An 18,095-nucleotide genomic window follows, 5' to 3' on the forward strand; every position below is an offset into this window, starting at 1 on the left:
AGTTTCTTACGTTTGATGCCATTAAATACCACACAAAACTGTTGTGCCATATTAATATTTGATCCAGTTCACTTATCTCTATTTTGAATATTGTATGGACTTTCTTTGTTTCATTTTTATTTTGACTTAAATCTACATGTTTGTAATTGAACTTGTGTGTCTTAACTGATAAAACCATTGGCCAGGATAGTCCATTTCTGTTTTAGAAAATTCAATAGTGCTGTTTTCTGTTCTGAATGATGGTATGGGGTTAAGGTATTGATAATACGTGGTAAACTCTGATGCAAATTAATTTCTACACTGAGAAAATATCTATAGTTCATGTTGTCCTATAATGTTGTGGTTAACACAGATGTTATGGAAGATACATGAAATTGATTGCTATTTTTTAATTTTGTTTTTGCATCAAGTATTACCCTCTGGAAAAATACAATATTTCCTTCCATAAGGAGACTTCATTTTTAGTAGTATTTAAAATCTTATATTATGAAACTTTTTTTTTATTTATTTCATTTTGGTGTTGCCTTCTAGGTAATGATGAAATTAAAAGAGGCGTTCTGCTAATGTTGTTTGGAGGTGTGCCTAAAACAACCATGGAAGGTACTTCTTTGAGAGGAGATATAAATGTTTGTATTATTGGAGATCCAAGTACATCTAAAAGTCAGTTTCTAAAGTAAGAATTTTAGGATTTTTTTTATTTTAAGATGTGAGTTTTTGCTTATAGTCCTACTTTTTTAGTATTTGCCTCCTATTCATAATCTGTGGGGGAAAAAATCTAAGTCGCACGAATTGAAAGGCAAATGGGTGTTCATGGTGTAATAGTACAAGAATAGCACACTTCAGACCCACTTGCAATATTCAGTCATCAACAGTTAACTGTTTTTTATTAAATGTGCAATAACTTGGTATACACAAGATAACATACAAAAGAATTAAAAGCCTATTTTGCTAACATTGTGTTGATGTGGAATGTACCATCATTCAGTCTATTTTGATTCATTATTAGGTTGGATTATAGAGATGTATTGTAAATTTGCAGCACTCTTTTCTTAAGGATGTAAAAAAATTAAGCACATTTATGGTTTTTTGACAGCATCGTAATCATTACTATAGCAATCAAAATCTGTGCATAGGAAGGAAATATCATATTAAACAATCACTAAATATAAAATTGTTATTGCCCAGCACTCTCTCTTCTCATTATGAAGGTTTGTGCTGTAGCTAATATAATTGGAAGATCAGTTTCAGCTTGTCAGTAAACTTGGTAAAATCCCACCCACCCATTTTTTTTATTTATTTTTTTATACCAGAAAAGGAGATTGAGTTTGTACCTCCTGGTTAATTCCTGCAGAGTACAAGAACTACTGCATGCTAAACATTCAGGGATTTCTTCAACTGTTGCTAGTATCTAGACTAGAAGCAGGGCAGTGACGGATGTAAATCCAGAAATAATAAGAAACCTCTTTATACTCCTACTCCCGTGCAACCACTTCACATGCAGCAGACAATATCTACTGATTATTTAGGTTGCATGTCTGGGGATTTTGTAGTCGCTTGTACACTATTCAGAGGACCAATGCAATAGGATGACTAACAAAAGGAAGGTGGGGACAACTTGCCTCTTTACCCACCTTGTGAAGTATTATAACATGATCCAGGGGGTTGTTCATGAGCTAATGATCGCTTCTGTCTAATGCAAACCATTTCACGAGAAGGATGTTTCAATAGAGAAAGCAGCTTGAAGGCAGGGATTTAAAACAACCCCTCATTATGTAATTCTTCCTTTCCCTAGGTACCATTTCCATTTTCATGCACTTCAGTGACCAAGATCCTCCGCTGTGGCCACTTCACATCTGCTGCACCATTTTGCAAATCCCTACACTGGTTTCTATTAACTTCCCAAATCCAATTAAATTTTCACCCTTAGTTACTTTTTTTCATAGCTTGCTTGTCCCTGTTTGATGTCATGTTTTCTCCACTGTCTGACACTGCAGAGCTCTGTAATGCCTTACAAATCAACAATATTAATAATGTGCCATATGAGCAAATCCTGGTGTCCTAAACCATTTGATCAATAAGGTAATACTGTTCGCGTGACACAATTCCAATAGTGGTAATGTGTAGGTAGCATTAGGCTGTCTGGTGCTGGCATAACTTTTTTTTTTTAAAAAAAAATATTTGGCAAGTCCTTCTGATTAAAAAAAAAAAACAGGTAGTTGTCTATTGAAATTTTAACTATTAAGTTAAAAATATATAAAATGTGGGCCTGATTCATTAAGGAAAGTAAAGATAAAAATAAATAAACTTTGAACTTTCGCAAAACCATGTTGTATTGGAGGGGGAGGTAGATTTAAAAAGTGAGGACAGATTTATAATTGAGGTAGCGCATGTACTAGATCAACTTTTAATGTCTGTGTAAAAATAAAGCTGTCAAATACTTGAAAAAACATGAAAAAATAGCCAGTATTTAACTTGTGTGCAAAATAATAAACTCATTTGCTCCCCTTGCATTGCAACATGGTTTTGCCAAGGATCAAAGTTACAATTTTTTTTACTTTATTTTCCTTATTGAATCAGGCCCACAGTGTGTTTTTGTTTTCATATTTATTGTCTGGAGTCAAATGTATATACACAGTACAAGTACATTTTGTGTACTCTTTGTCAAGGTTCATTAATCCTTGCCAACTCTTCCTGAATGTCAGGGAGACTCCCTGAAATAGGGATGATCTCCCTCACTCCCTGAAGAATCTAGCATTCTCCCTGATGCTGAGCCAGTACAAGAAGGTCCACTATCAGAAATTGTGGGGCCCAGTACAAATGAAGCAGGCAGAGCCCCCCGATGACTCAACCCCCCCGCCATGAAACACTCCCCCCATGTACCGCCTCACCAACTCCAGTAACATTTAATATGTTTTTTAATAATAAGTTGAAATAAACAGAAAAATAAGAAAAAAAAAAAGGTGACCGTAACATTTCTTTAAAATATACTTACCAAGATGTTGAAGCTGCTGCTCCTTCAGCAACGGCGGGAACATTAGTGTGACTTCAGGTCCCCCCACACCATCGCTCACCGACAGGAGAAAGGGGGGATCACATGATCGCAGAGACGGAGCAATGATTCCCCTGTGATCACGATTGACAGCTGCCTGGCTGTCACAGAAAGATCATATGATCGCAGGGGATTGGTTGCTCCGCCACAGCAATCGCATTCTGCATTTTTCCTTACCAGGGAGCCCGCTGTTCTCCAGTCCCAGTGTCTCTGCTGCTGTCTTCAGCCTGGCTGTCACCATCACAGCCAGGCTGAAGAGAACAGCGGAGACGCCGGGACTGGAGGACAGCGGGCCCCCTAGTAAGTGTGTGCCGCCGGGCTCTCTGGTGAGCCCAGGCTCGGTACAAGAGTACCCTCTGTATCCCCCTGATAGCGGCCCTGAGTACAAGACGTGGTTGGCTTCGCCATCTGTGGCAGGATGAGACAGTTCAGAAACTGTGTCCTATGTCCATGTATTGATGCCTTCGAAAGTGGCCATTTTCATGGAGACCAAGATTTAATCAAAGAATGACAGGTAAGACAACATGACTTCAGTAATGGAGACAGAAATGTAAAAGACATTTCAGTCTCTAGAGATTCATTAGCTGCTTTTGTTTAACGCATAGTTGCCTACACTCCCGGAATATCCGGGAGACTCCCGCATTTCTGGGAGGGCTCCCGGGACAACAGGGCAACCTCCCGGTTCTCACCCCCGAAACAGATAAGTGACGGGGGGGGGGCTTAATGCTGCAAATATTGCGTCATCTTAGCCCCACCCCCTGCTGTAATTGGCAAAAAGTGTGACAATGGTTTAGGGGGCGGGGCCAGAATTATGCAGTTCATCAAGCCCCGCCCCTGCACACCCACCTCCTCTGGGAACTCCCTGAAGCCAACGAGGAAAAGTTGGCAAGTATGGGTTTATTCTATATGACAGCTACAAGTTAGAAATACTATGCACAAACCAGCTCAGATAACTCTATTATTCTGTTAAAATACCAAACAAGTTCCAGCTTCTCTCCTGCACCACTATTGCTTTGTGCATCTCACTCCACTGACACCATTTGTATATCCAAGTTAATAGTCTCCTGCTCCTGTCAGCAGGGCTGCCCTCCTGTTGCAAGCAGATAGTAAGGGCTAATTTTATTAAAAGAAAAGGCCTAATCCCACCTGATACTGGCTATAAATGTTGTGTAAACTCTGTACCTTTTAGGCAATGATACACACTACAGTATTAAACAATAATTATGCATAATGTATATTCCAGTGCCTGGTTATGTAGTAAAAGGATTCACTTTGTGCATAACCCCAGAAAATGGTGTGAAATAGATTTTGTCAGTTGTATTGTATGTATTTTATCGCAAGTCTGCAGTACTTCTAATCAATCATTTGTTGCCCTTTCTTTTCCTGATCCACTTCCATGATTTTCAAACATAGATGGTAGTCTAACATAATGACATGATAGCATTGTAACTTCTTGATCATGAGTATTGGTCAACTTCTCAAAATCTGTGTTTCCTCTTTAAACCTCCATGGCAGGGATCACAATAAGCTAGTCCCTACTAGATATAGAGACAAGAAAATAGAAATGCCACCATGAAGTATAAAGTACAGCTCCTCCTCTCCCCCGGTGTCTTAAATTTCTCATGCTGATGATGGAGAGGATAGGTAGTAGTTTGTTTTCTGTATACATAGGGTCTCACCTACTTCTGGGTTCCCAGTGCCTTACCTCTGGCAGTGTAAACCAAGAAACAGGGCTGGCTGCTTGGACAGGTGTGAAGCATGAAACTTTGAGTTTGATTTGAAGATGGTGGATGAGTTCTGAAAGGGACCTGTGTGCATATGCACACAATGCGTCCAGGGTTAAAAAACACCAAAATGGAGAACCTAGCAGAAGAGGACCTCAGAACTGTTAGATTGCAGTCCCTTTTACCTGAAGAAACATTGTTGGCTACCACAGTGGGAAAGTCTGAGCAGAGCAGCCATAAATTTGCTGACAAGATAAAGCCCAAGTCCACTCCCAAACAACCAAGAGCAACTGTACAAGTTAAGCCCCTAAGTTAGAGGCCATTTGTTTATGGATATTTAGGTAGTTAGCTGTTAGTATTACTCTTCCCTCCCTGTAATCTTGTATAGCCTGTTTTGATGGAAAGAGAATGAAGACTAGCAATAATGAATCTGTGGAGCCTGTGACAAAACTTTGCATAAAGAGGGTAAATAAGCGTAGTGTAGGGGTGTTATTATTTCATTTAAAATGTATACCCTGGTGTCTGCTTTTATTTACATTTTTCCTGGTGCATTACAGGTCCCATTGGGTCCTGGGTGACAGGGCATGCTAGCACATGTACCTGTATGCCCTGACAGCAATGGGTATGCTGGCACCTGTAGTGCACAAGAGACAAAATTACTTTTACTATCAAATTATTACCCTACACCCACTATTCAGTGATGTGTGAAGAGATATAGTGCTATCAGCATGTGGCTGGGTAAACCTAGGGGGTAAGTTTTTTTTTTTTTTGCAAACCCAATCTTCCTAGGTTATCCATCTCTGTGCTGATCATAGTTGGGCTGGTTTGGGATTATGACAGGGGGACCCCATGCGGTGGATTTTCATGTTATAGTGCCACCAGCCTAGGACTAGTGCTGGTTATAGTAAATTCGGGGGACCCCATGATTTTAGGCTACCAGCAGTAGGGTTGGTTAAATCTAGTGACTTTGTTTTGTTAATGTTTTAACTGTCCCTTTTACAACCCCATACACATTTTAACTGTGTCGACCTTCTGAACATGTAGACATTATTCACTGCAGAGTTTTCAACTACATCCCATTTTCTCACATCCATAGATTTTCAGGATTCTTTCTTTCATATTTATGTTGCAGTTCATCACCAGAGATTTTTCAGGTTCTGTTTCCTGGGACAGCACTTCCAGTTTCTGTCTTTCCTTTGACGTAGTAACATCCCGAAGGTCCTTAACTACACTGGTGGCAAAATTACAGAAACAGGTCTTGTCTGAAAGACCACTATGTTGTGGAACTCTGCACAAATTGTTCGATTCAGGATAGCTCAATTAATGGCTTTTCTGCAGGAACTCGGTTGGATCATAAACGAGGCAAAGAGTCATCTTGTGTCATCTCTGCAAATACATTTTCTGAAAGACCAAGTAGACCCTGTACAGTACAGAACAAAGCATGTCTACCAAATTAGAGATGTAGTAGACAAGCCAAAGACTGGATCTTGTTGCAAAAATTTAATTTTCTAGGAATACTTTCCTCTACCATAAGAATCCTCCCTTGTGCAAGGTGACATGTGCAACATCGAGTTAGACTTACCAACTCAGTGAGATTGCAAACAAATCTCTCTGGATCATACCTCTGATTAACAAGAACCCCTAGGTAGTCTCAAGTACAGTCACAGTCTAAAAAGAGAGCGAAGAGTGTCTTTGGAATCATATTGGATAATGAAACAGACTCCAGTACCACAGGCTGGGGGAGGGGGGGCTCCTCACCTGTTAAAAATAGAGATGTGCACCGGCGACTTTTGGTGTCTCGTGTTTTGTGTTTTGGATTCGGATTTCCGCAATGTTTTGGGTTCGGATTTGTTTTAGCGAAACACCTGCCGAAAGGTTTTGGTTCGGATTTAAGGTTTTGGATTCAGATTTTTTTTTAAAAAAAGCATAAAAAGTTCAAAAATCAAGTTTTTGGGCTTATTTTCACTCCTATGCTATTATTAACCTCAATAACATTCAATAACAAGCATTTCCACTAATTTACAGTGTATTCTGAACACCTCACAATATAGTCATTAGTCCAAAACGTTGCAACGAGGTATCTTTCTGGACTGCGTAGTGGAGTGGTCCCCACAATATAATAAGAAAACCATCAACTGGTCTTAATCGCACCAAAAAATGTACCTGGACTGCGTAGAGGAGTGGGTCACCACAATATATATAATAAGAAAACCATTCAACTTGTATGATTCGCACCAATAATGTACCTGGACTGCGTAGAGGAGTGGGTCACCACAATATATATAATAAGAAAACCATCAACTGGTCTTAATCGCACCAATAAATGTATCTGGACTGCGTAGAGGAGTGGGTCACAACAATATAATTTAAAAACCCTGAACTTGTATGATTCGCACCAATAAATGTATCTGGACTGCGTAGAAGAGTGGGTCACCACAATATAATTTAAAAACCCTGAACTTGTATGATTCGCATTCGCACCAATAAATGTATCTGGACTGCGTAGAGGAGTGGGTCACCACAATATAATTTAAAAATCCTGAACTTGTATGATTCGCACCAATAAATGTATCTGGACTGCATAGAGGAGTGGTCACCACAATATAATTAATAAAAAAACCCTCCAAGGATCTGAATTTCCCAAAAAAAAATTCTGGACTGTGTAGTGGGGTGGCCCCGGTACTAAATTTGATACCTGGCCCACAATACCTCCCCCAAGTTCCAAGTGTAGTGTTTATAACATATTAACACTACACTAATTCTAGCACGTCAAACCCTCTTGTTTTAAATAATGACAGGGCATTTAACTTTTGATTGAATTTTTGTAATTTGTTGACATTTTCTTTTACTTTTTGAACATGGCAAACGACTGCTGGTCACATAATGCCAAAAAAATAGTTGCAAGATGGAATTGTCCTTGGGCCCTCCCACCCACTCTTATGTTGTTGAAATAGGACATGCACACTTTAACAAACCAATCATTTCAGCGACAGGGCCTACCAAACAACTGTGGTTGAAATGATTGGTTTGTTTGGGCCCCCACACCAAAATAACAATTCATCTCTCCCTGTACAAACTAAACAGGCTCTACTGAGGAAAGATGTCGTCCTCATCCTCAACCTCTGATTCCTCTCCTCCTACAGTGTGTACTTCCTCCTCCTCACACATTATCAATTCGTCCCCGCTGGACTCCACAACCACAGGTCCCTCTGTACTATCTGGAGGGCAGTGCTGTATTTCATTGAGGAATTGATTATTCATTTTTATAAACATCATTTTTTCAACGTTGTGAGGAAGCAACCTCCTTCGCCGCTCACTGACCAGGTTCCCCGCTGCACTAAAAACTCTTTCCGAGTACACACTGGAGGGGGGACAACTCATGTAAAATAGAGCCAGTTTGTACAGGGGCTTCCAAACTGCCTTTTTTTCCTGCCAGTAACAATATGGACTGTCTGACATGTCTATTTGGATGGTGTCAGCAAAATAATCCTCCACCATTTTTTCAATTGTGACAGCATCCAATGCAGCGACAGTAGACATGTCTGCAATGGTTGGCAGGTCCTTCAGTCCGGACCAGATGTTATCAGCATCCCCGCCAGCGGCTCTTTTAGGAAAACTGAGCAATCTCCTGACCAGAAGGTCTTTGCACCGCTGTAGACTTGTGTCCGCCGGAAACAGAGACACAACATACGCTTTAAACCGAGGATTGAGCACGGTGGCCAGAATGTATTCCTCTGACTTTAAAAGAGTGACCACCCTCGGATCCTGGCAAAGCGTACGAAGGGTTTCATCCACAAGAGCTACATGCTTTGTTGGATCGCAATGCTTTACCAGCTCCTCCCTCACTTTCTCCAGCTGCTTCTGCAACAACCTGATCAGGGGAATGACCTGACTCAAGCTGGCAGTGTCAGAACTGACTTCTCGTGTGGCAAGTTCAAAAGGCTGGAGAACCTTGCACAACACGGAAATCAGTCTCCACTGCGCTTGACTCAGGCGCATCCCCACTCCTTTGCCTATGTCGTAGGTGGCTGTGTAGGCCTGAATGGCCTTTTGCTGCTCCTCCATCCTCTGCAGCATATAGAGGGTGGAGTTCCAGCGCGTCACAACCTCTTGTTTGAGGTGATGGCAGGGCAGGTTCATGCTTTTTTGATGTGCCTCTAGTCTGCGGTAGGCACTGGCTGAATGCCGAAAGTGTCCAGCAATTTTGCGCACCACCGCAAGCATCTCCTGCACACCCCTGTCACTCTTGAGGTAATGCTGCACCACCAAATTAATGGTGTGGGCAAAACATGGGACGTGCTGGAAATTGCCCATATTTAATGCCCGCACAATGTTACTGGCATTGTCTGACACCACAAATCCCCATGAGAGTCTAAGTGGGGTAAGCCACTGGAAGATAATTTCCCTCAGTTTCTTGAATATGTTGTCAGCGTTGTGCCTCTTATTAAAGCCTGTAATACACAATGTTGCCTGCCTTTGCACGAGCAGCCATTTTGTAGATGCTGCTACTGATACAGCTGTTGCTGTTGCTGCGGAAGGCGATGCATATACCCAGTGGGCTGTCACAGTCATATAGTCCTTCGTTTGCCCAGAACCACTTGTCCACATGTCCGTGGTTAAGTGGACAGTGGGTACAACCGCATTTTTCAGAGCACTGAGGACACTTGATCGTACTTCTCTGTACATTTTTGGTATCGCCTGCCTAGTGAAGTGGAATCTCGACAGGATTTGATACCGGGGACACAATACCTCCATCAATCCTCTAAATCCCACTCCACTGATGGCGGACACTGGGCGCACGTCTAACACCAACATTGCAGTTACAGCCGCAGTTATACGCTTTGCAATAGGGTGACTACTATCGTATTTTGTGGTCATGGCAAACAACTGTTGGACGGTCAATTGTTTTGTGAAAGACTTAGCGGTCTTACGACTTCCCATCTGGGAAGATGACCGACCAACAGCAGCAGTGGCAGTATTCCTCGGTGAATCCCGTATTGGAGAGGACTCAGTCTGGCTGCTGACTTGGGCTGCAGGACTGAATCTGATGGAGATCGTGGAGGAAGTTGACGAGGAGGGTGTTGCTGGTGTGTATCCAACTAGACCACGGGATTTAGGTCTCCCTGTACCGATGACGGTCCTAGCCCCAGTTCCTGAACTAACCACTGAACTATGAAGGCTATTCAGGTGATGTATAAGGGAGGATGTCCCTAGGTGGGCAAGATCCTTACCCCTGCTTATTTGAGCTTTACATAAGCTACATATGGCCATACATTGGTTGTCCGGATTTGGATAAAAATAAATCCAGACCGAAGAGGTGCATTTTTTGGTCTTCTGACCAGGCATGACGATGGGCTTTTTCATCCCATGGACATCAGCTGTTTCCCCCCCTGGTGCCTCATTTACAATAACCACATCACCATCCTCATCATCAAGTTCCTCCACAGCGCCAGCTACATCATCAATAGCCTCCTCCCGAGCCACCTCTTCCCATACAGTGATGGGAAGGTCAGGCTTGACAACCACCAACACCCTTGGACTCGCCTTGGGGATTTGTGATAATTTCTCTTTAGAAGGAAGAGTTGTTTGCTGTTTTGTTGCTGACAGCATAACTCTCCAATTTTTTTTGTAGGGGGGGGGAGGAGGAGGAGGGCTAAGATCCTTGGGTGAAGATGGACCACTAGTCATGAACACGGGCCAGGGCCTAAGCCGTTCCTTGCCACTACGTGTCGTAAATGGCATATTGCCAACTTTACGTTTCTCCTCATATGATTTTAAGTTTCTCTTTTTGCTTTTTTTTGGGAATTTGGGCTTTTTGGATTTTACATGCCATGTACTAGGAGATTGGGCATCGGGCTTGGAAGACGACATTGATGGCATTTCATCGTCTATGTCATGACTAGTGGCAGCAGCTTCAGCATTAGGAGGAAGTGGGTCTTGATCTTTCCCTACTTTATCCTCCAAATTTTTGGTCTCCATTATATGTAGCACAAGATACTGCAGAATGTGTGAACCTGGTAATATTGCAGACTGTACCAATGGACTTATACTGCAGGATTGGTTTTGCAAATTTTGTTGTAATTAATTTTTTTTTTAAATTATTTTTTGGTATTTTTTTTATAACTTTTTTTAAATTTTTTAAACACTTGGGAATAATGGGGACATAACTATGCCCTTAGAAGCACAGCACACAGCACCACTGGACTGATACTGCAGAACACAGCACAGCACGAGATCTACCAGGACAGAGGACCACCTAACACACCCTCCCTTTACCCTGATCAATGCCTGAGTGAAGATGGCGGCGACTAGCGGGGAATTTATAGGATCCGAGTATCGCGAGATCCGACAGCGGGATTATGACTCTCAGCCTCTGTTTCAAGTTTTCATTTGGCGCCAATACCCGGATCTGTCTCGGATCCGACTCGGATCGGAAAGGTTCGGGTGGGCTCGGATTCACAAAATCCGAGTGCGCTCATCTCTAGTTAAAAATAGCACAAGGTTACACAGAAATGTTCTGGAAAGGCAGTTTGGAATGCAATTCAGTGCCTGCATCCTCTCAGCAAAAGTGTCTTAGCATATTCTCTGACAAGGGGACTATAATTGCCTTCATAAGTGATCAAACAAAAGTCTTGTCATGGTTAGAGGCAAACATGTAGTCTATCTTATCAATTCATGTGGTAGGAAATCAGAATGTTATAGGTGGTTGTATCAGCTGAAGAAAACTTCATCCAGAAGTGTGACCTCCCTCAAGTAGACATAATCAAGATAAATTAGATTGGAAAAATGCCCAGATTTTCTATCACCACAAACTTACAGAAACAGAATTCCATGGACCTTTCAATTAGGGAATGTCTTCTCTCCATTTTTCTCAAATTGCTCATACCCTGAAAAAGATCCAAAAAGAAAAAGGCAAGTCTTGGCAATTTTTCCATTCTGGCCATACTGCCTGTGGTTTGTAGTAGTTTGGGAAATAATCTGGGAGCAACTGTGTCCTTGAACTCTTCAGCCAGGTCTCCTACACCAAGGTCCAATTCTTCATCCAAATTTAGAAAAGCTATCTTTGATAGCATAGAGATTGAATGGTCACTGTTTAAAAATAAAGACATTTTATAGATTATGATTGACCCATTTCTAGAGGCAAGAAAAGAAAAATTATTTAGAGGTCTATTATGAAATTTGTAAAAAAGTTAATTTTGTGGTGTGAGCCTACTGTGGTTCAAGCTTTGACTACTATTGTACATGATTGTCTACTTTTGATTTTTCTTCAAGATGTCCTTCTCACTGATCTCCACCTCTCTCTCTTGCAAGATGCCAAGTTTGCTTCAAAATACTTTCTTGTACAGCCAGGGGAGGCTGGCAAACTTTAGCCCAGGAGGCAAGACTTGACTCTGCAGTCTATTTTAAAGGGAAAAAAATGCAGGTGTCCCAGGGACCCAGCCCAAGGTAGTTCACTATGGGAACATACTGGGGGCAGATGCCCCCCTGTAACACAACCCAGCCTGTCCCTGTGTACAGCTTTTGTAAGCAGGGAAAATATTGTGTCCTCATATTAATTTCTTTGTCACCATGTGATCTAAAATGTAGTTCTCAACTCACAAGATGCACATGTCTGATGGGCTAGCCAGTTCATCGGTGCACAGAGGAATTTTAAGCCCAGACTTTGGCTTTCAATTCTCCTAAGTAACAAAAATACCAAAAGTTTAATAGATGATAAAATTTAATTTCCTTTACCTACTCTATGGCAGCCCTTACAATGGGTTAATAACCTCCTCAGCTGAGTTGTAGACGGGAACCATTTTCTTCACCTGGAGGGTTTATAAGGTGGCTCCCCTCCATCCTGGTCTTTTCTTTTTTTTTTGTTTTTGTCTGTGTTGGGCAGTGTAGTTTGGTTTCAGGGCTAACCTGTGTCTAGATCTGGCTTTTACTTGGATGCTTCTCTGATTACAGGTGAAGTAGGAGTAGCGGGACCTGTACAGTGCTGAAGTCTGATGGTCAGAGTCCCACCTCCTTTGAATCGAGGAGTAGTAATGGAGCTGTGAATAAGGAGATGGCTGTCCGGTTCCTGTGAAAAGATTTAGATTCCCTTTTATGGGGGACAAGTATGGTTTTTCTACACTGAAATACTAGCTGCATAGTGGACTCGCAAAAATGATGTCACGGCTGGAACGCCTTCTAAACAGCTAATGCCCATAGCGAGGGGCTTTTTTTTTTTTTTTATCCGCTGCATGCATACCTCAGGACTCTAGAAAGGATATACATGCACAAATGGACCAGGAGCCCACCCAAAAAAAGCTAAAGGGCACCCCAAGGTAAGACCTTAGCAGGGGTGTTTTATTTAAATTAGCTTTAGGTAGTTGAGTACTTTAGTATTTTCTAGGATTTGTTTTGTACCCATATGGAACCTGTGCAAGAAAAAGATCAAGCAAGGCTAACAATTGTCTGTACAGCCTGTGATGTCAAGTTATTTAAATATTATGTTGGGACTGTGTGCATATATCCCCCTCATAACTTTGAAGGATCCCCAACCTCCAGAGAAATTTAAACAATTCTTCTTATGGATGATGAGAGCAATGCAGGATAGTCTGCCCCAAAAACAGGGGACAGAGGGGTAGAGCCCCAAGACAGAAGGACATTGAGAACGAGTTACCCAGCAAGTCCGGCAGTTCAATATGGGATGTAGATTCCATATTTGATAGTGAGGGTGAAATTGAGGAAGATCCTAGGACTTTTAATTTGGACACAATGAATGTTATCCTGAAACACATAAATAAGTTGTTGGGTAATGAAGATGTACCAACTCTCGCTAGACCACAGGATGCACTATTTCTAGATCATCAAGCAGGCTGTTCAATACCCATAAGGCTATAAAGGAATTAATTTTGTAAAGAATGGCAAACCTGGGATAAAAGTTACCTTTAATATGAAAAGGTTAAATAGGATGTGTCCCTTTCAAAATGAGGATGTATTAAAATGCTGCGCTGTGCTTAAAGTAGATTCAGCCACAGCCGGTCTGTCGGCAAAAATCATGATGATGGAGGTCCATTGAGAGACGACATGGTCAGGAGAATGGAAAGCCCTTTCAAAAGATTACTCTTCTCCTCTGGGATCACTCTAAAATCAGGGGTAGCTATGGCCTCAGTAGCCAGAACCCTTAGACTGTGGGCTAGCACCATACATACAGATATTGAGGAGAAAATCAGCAGCTTGTATCTGTTGAAATCCCTAGAACTTATGAATAAGAGCAATGATTTTTTTTTTGTGTGAAGCTTCTTTAGATAATCTTTCCTTTTTTCCCAGTAGCATGTCTTTGGCGGAGGTAGCAAGAAGCGCTCTTTGGCTACCTCCATGGATGGCAGACAATCAAAAAGCAGTCTGGTAACTCTTCCATTTGAAGGCAATTTTCTGTTTGGTGAGAAGCTGGATAATATGAGGCAAAGGCTAGCAAGTGGTACGGCTAATCGTCTTTATGTCAAATGGAATCAGACTGTAGGATCACTAGATTTTATGCTCAACCTTCCAAAGAAGGCAAGATGATCCGTCAATTGGTGACGGCATCCGGGCCTAAGAGATTAGGGTGTGGCTCTCTGAGTCAGGGTGGACAGTTGTCACAACGAATGCCCGTTCCATGGGCTGGAGAGCTCACATGGGCACAATGATTAAGCAGGGCACCTGGCTGATTGAGGAGAGACCTCTCCAGGGGAACATCCTAGAAATGAGTGTAGTCATACATGCAGTCAGATACTTTAATGCCTGTCTACGGTACAAGCATCTGAGAATATTCTTTGACAACAAAACGGTAGTAACCTTTACAAACAAACAAGGCGGTACCAAAAGCAGAGCAATGACAACAGAAGTGACCACCCTAATGGGATGGGCAGAAAGGAACCTGAAATCACACTCAGCCCTCCATGTGGTGGGCAAGGACAATGTCCTGGCAGACTACCTAAGCAGGCACCAAGTATATCCAGGAGTCATTACACTGGGCAGTTTTTCAGCTAATAATTCAAAAGATCAGGATTCCCGAAATATATCTTATGGCAACGTGGGACAATACGAAGAAACCCCAGTTCTACTCCCGCAACAAGGACAGCAAGGCTCTTGGGATATACACTCTTTTGATAGCACGGGACTCCAATCTAGGGTACGTGTTCCCTCCTTTCCCAATCCTTTCACCTACTGAGGAAGATAAAGAAGGAAGAGGCTGAGTTGATGGAAGTTTTCGCATGTTTGCTTCGTCGCTCCTGGTCACCTGTAGCGAGGAGAATGCCCATATATCAGGGCCCAGTTCAGCATTCAGATCCAGACTTCCTTCATTTGATGGCCTGGCGACTGATCGGCCACTCTTAAGACTCAAAGGTGTTTCGGACAAAGTGGTTGGCATATTAGTTCATTCAAGGAAAAAGAACTCGTCTGCAGTTTACTACAGGATCTGGGAAATATTCATTTTTTGGGTAAAGGACAGGACAAGTAAACCCATGACAGCCAGTGGTCCGGTGGTCTTGGAGTTCCTGAAAGATGGCTTTGCTAAGGTACTAGCTCCCTCCACATTGAAGGTACAGATATCTGCTCTTAGCATTCTGCTTGATACAAAGCTGGCATCACGAAAGCTTATCGTACAGTTCTCCAAGCAGTAAAGAGGTTACAGCTGAGCACAAAACTGTTCCGAGTCCCCTGAGGTCTTAATACAGTTCTGGATGCTTTAACTGATGGTCCATTCGAAAAATTACAGAGCATTTCTCTCAAGTGGCTCACTCTAAAAGTACTATTTCTAGTAGCAATCACTTCGGCTCGTCGAGTGGTAGACATACATAGTCTATGATGTGAAGAATACTTTCTCAGACAAAGTGGTTTTAAGAAGTAACCCAGGTTATCTACCAAAAGTGGTCTCTTCCTTTCACATCAAGCAAGAGTTAGTCCTACCATCACTCTGTGCACACCCAACTAATGAAGAAGAAAAACGGCTTCATACTTCATCATCAACATCATAATTTATTTATATAGCGCCACTAATTCCACAGCGCTGTACAGAGAACTCATTCACATCAGTCCCTGCCCCATTGGAGCTTAGTCTAAATTCCCTAATATAGACACACACATAGACATATACATACAGACAGACAGGTAGAGACTAAGGTCAATTTTTGATAGCAGCCAATTAACCTACCAGTATGTTTTTGGAGTGTGGGAGGAAACCGGAGCACCCGGAGGAAACCCACGTAAACACAGGGAGAATATACAAACTCCACACAGATAAGGCCATGGTCGGGAATCGAACTCATGGCCCCAGTGCTGCGAAGCCCAAGTGCTAACCACTAAGCCACTGTGCTGCCCAATACTTCGGATGTTGTCAGAGATTATATATATATATATATATATCTATCAGTGTCTCAGAAAGAGAAAGCAACTATTTGTGCTTCCAGAGTGGTCTTGCAGTGGATGTGCTCCTTCCAGACTCGCGTTTGCAAGGTGGATCAAGGAAGCAATTACACAGGCTTACAGGGGGAACGGGTGTGAAGTATCTGATCTGCTGAAGGTGTATTATAAGTGGGTGGCAGCTACCTCCTGGGCACACAAGGTCCAGACATCTGCAACGGACATATGCAAGGCAGCCGGGTGGTCATCAATGCATACTTTTTCTAAACATTATTTACTGGATGTATCAGTCTCTGCTGATGCACTGTTTGGATGGAAAGTCCTCCAACAAACTACTTAAATAAATATACTTTTGGGTGTTGTCTGTGTTGACTATTTATTTCTCACCCCACTATTCCTTTCTGCTTTGGTATATCCCATTGTGATGGCTGCCATGGAGTAGGAAAAGGAAAATTAGAGAATTATACTCATGTTAATTTTGCTTTCCTTGGAATACTCCATGGCAGCCCTATGTCTTCCACCTGTGTTCTATAGTGAATGTAGAAAGATATCTCGGGAAGTTACTAAAGACACCAGGGGGTAAATGTATGAACCTCCGGATTTTTTAACTCCGGCAAGTTCAGCGTCTTCAGCGCTTAAATTTAAAGCGGCACTGCCTTGTAAAGGGAAGTTTCCCTTTACAAGGCAGCGCCGCTTTAAATTTAAGCGCTGAAGACTCTGAACTCGCCGGAGTTAAAGAATCCGGAGGTTCATACATTTACCCCCAGGAGGGAGAAGCCACCTTGTATACCCACCAGGTGGTGAAAATTGATCCTGTTTACAACTCAGCTGAGTAGGGTATTAACCCATTGTGAGAGCTGCCATGGAGTATTTCAAGGAAAGGAAATTAACGTGAGTGTAATTCTCTAATTTTCAATGACTTGCCAGTTGAAAAAATGTTTTAGGTAAAGCATAAAAAAGCCCTATATTTGGTGAAAACAAGTTGTTGTTTTTTTTTACGGAGATGGGGCTTTTCTCCGATTGAATAGAGCTCTTAGTGTGAAATGCAGCTAAAATTTTACATTTCAAAAGCAGTACCCATATTTTTACTCTAATTTCAATAGTTAAAAATTATAATAAAATCATGTGAAATGATACATAAAATGTGTACACCTTAAAAACTGCCTTTTTTGTTGTGGCTACACAATTTGTATTGTATATTTGTTATAAATTTCTCACACCTTACAATGTGTGTTTCCATTGCAGACACGTTGAAGAATTCAGCCCACGAGCAGTGTACACTAGTGGAAAAGCTAGCAGTGCTGCAGGTTTAACTGCTGCTGTTGTAAAGGATGAAGAATCACATGAGTTTGTGATAGAAGCAGGAGCGTTAATGCTTGCAGATAATGTACATAATTCCAAAATTACACATTTTATTTTTACGTGTACTCTTTGCTAATTATTTTTTTTTCATTCTATAAACTAAATTATCAAGCAATTTGACGAATAGTTCTAGCACAATGGACAAGGTGTGTTTTATTATTTACGAGTGGAAAATAAGGTATGACCTTGACATAAAAGGTAATGAATTACATTGTAGTTTTATTGATATGTTTTACAGTTATGAGTGACACTTTCTTTTAGCAGTTCAAGATTGAATGTGTTATTCAATAATCCAAATTTAATCCAAATTCTGTAGTAACATGATGCAATGTGCATAAAGTGCTGAAACAAATGTTTGATTCTGCATTTTCTAGTACAAGTTAGAAAATGTCATTTTTACTGGTTGGCACAAATTTAATGATTTTTTTTTTTTTTAAACTGTTAAATTATTGCATTGCGTATTAATGCAAACAGTAGCAATTTTAAGTGATTTTTCACTAACTGAGCAATTGCACGTTTTTGAGACGGGAGAGGCAAGCTTTTAATCAGGATAAGAGTAGTGGTATGGAAAATCTAAGTGAATG

At 41.5% G+C, this 18,095-nt stretch overlaps 1 protein-coding gene across 2 annotated transcripts in view; it reads left to right on the top strand.

Moving 5' to 3' along the window:
- Positions 1–18,095, top strand: part of LOC142157724 (maternal DNA replication licensing factor mcm6) — a 140,601-nt gene that overhangs the window by 69,709 nt on the left and 52,797 nt on the right. For both annotated transcript variants that reach the window (XM_075211297.1, XM_075211298.1), the window contains exons 8-9: positions 532–673; positions 17,395–17,536. In XM_075211297.1, coding sequence (XP_075067398.1) covers positions 532–673; positions 17,395–17,536 — 284 coding nt within the window. The remainder of the gene's footprint in view (positions 1–531; positions 674–17,394; positions 17,537–18,095) is intronic.

Source organism: Mixophyes fleayi, chromosome 5 (assembly GCF_038048845.1).
Source record: "Mixophyes fleayi isolate aMixFle1 chromosome 5, aMixFle1.hap1, whole genome shotgun sequence".
NCBI lineage: Eukaryota > Metazoa > Chordata > Amphibia > Anura > Limnodynastidae > Mixophyes > Mixophyes fleayi.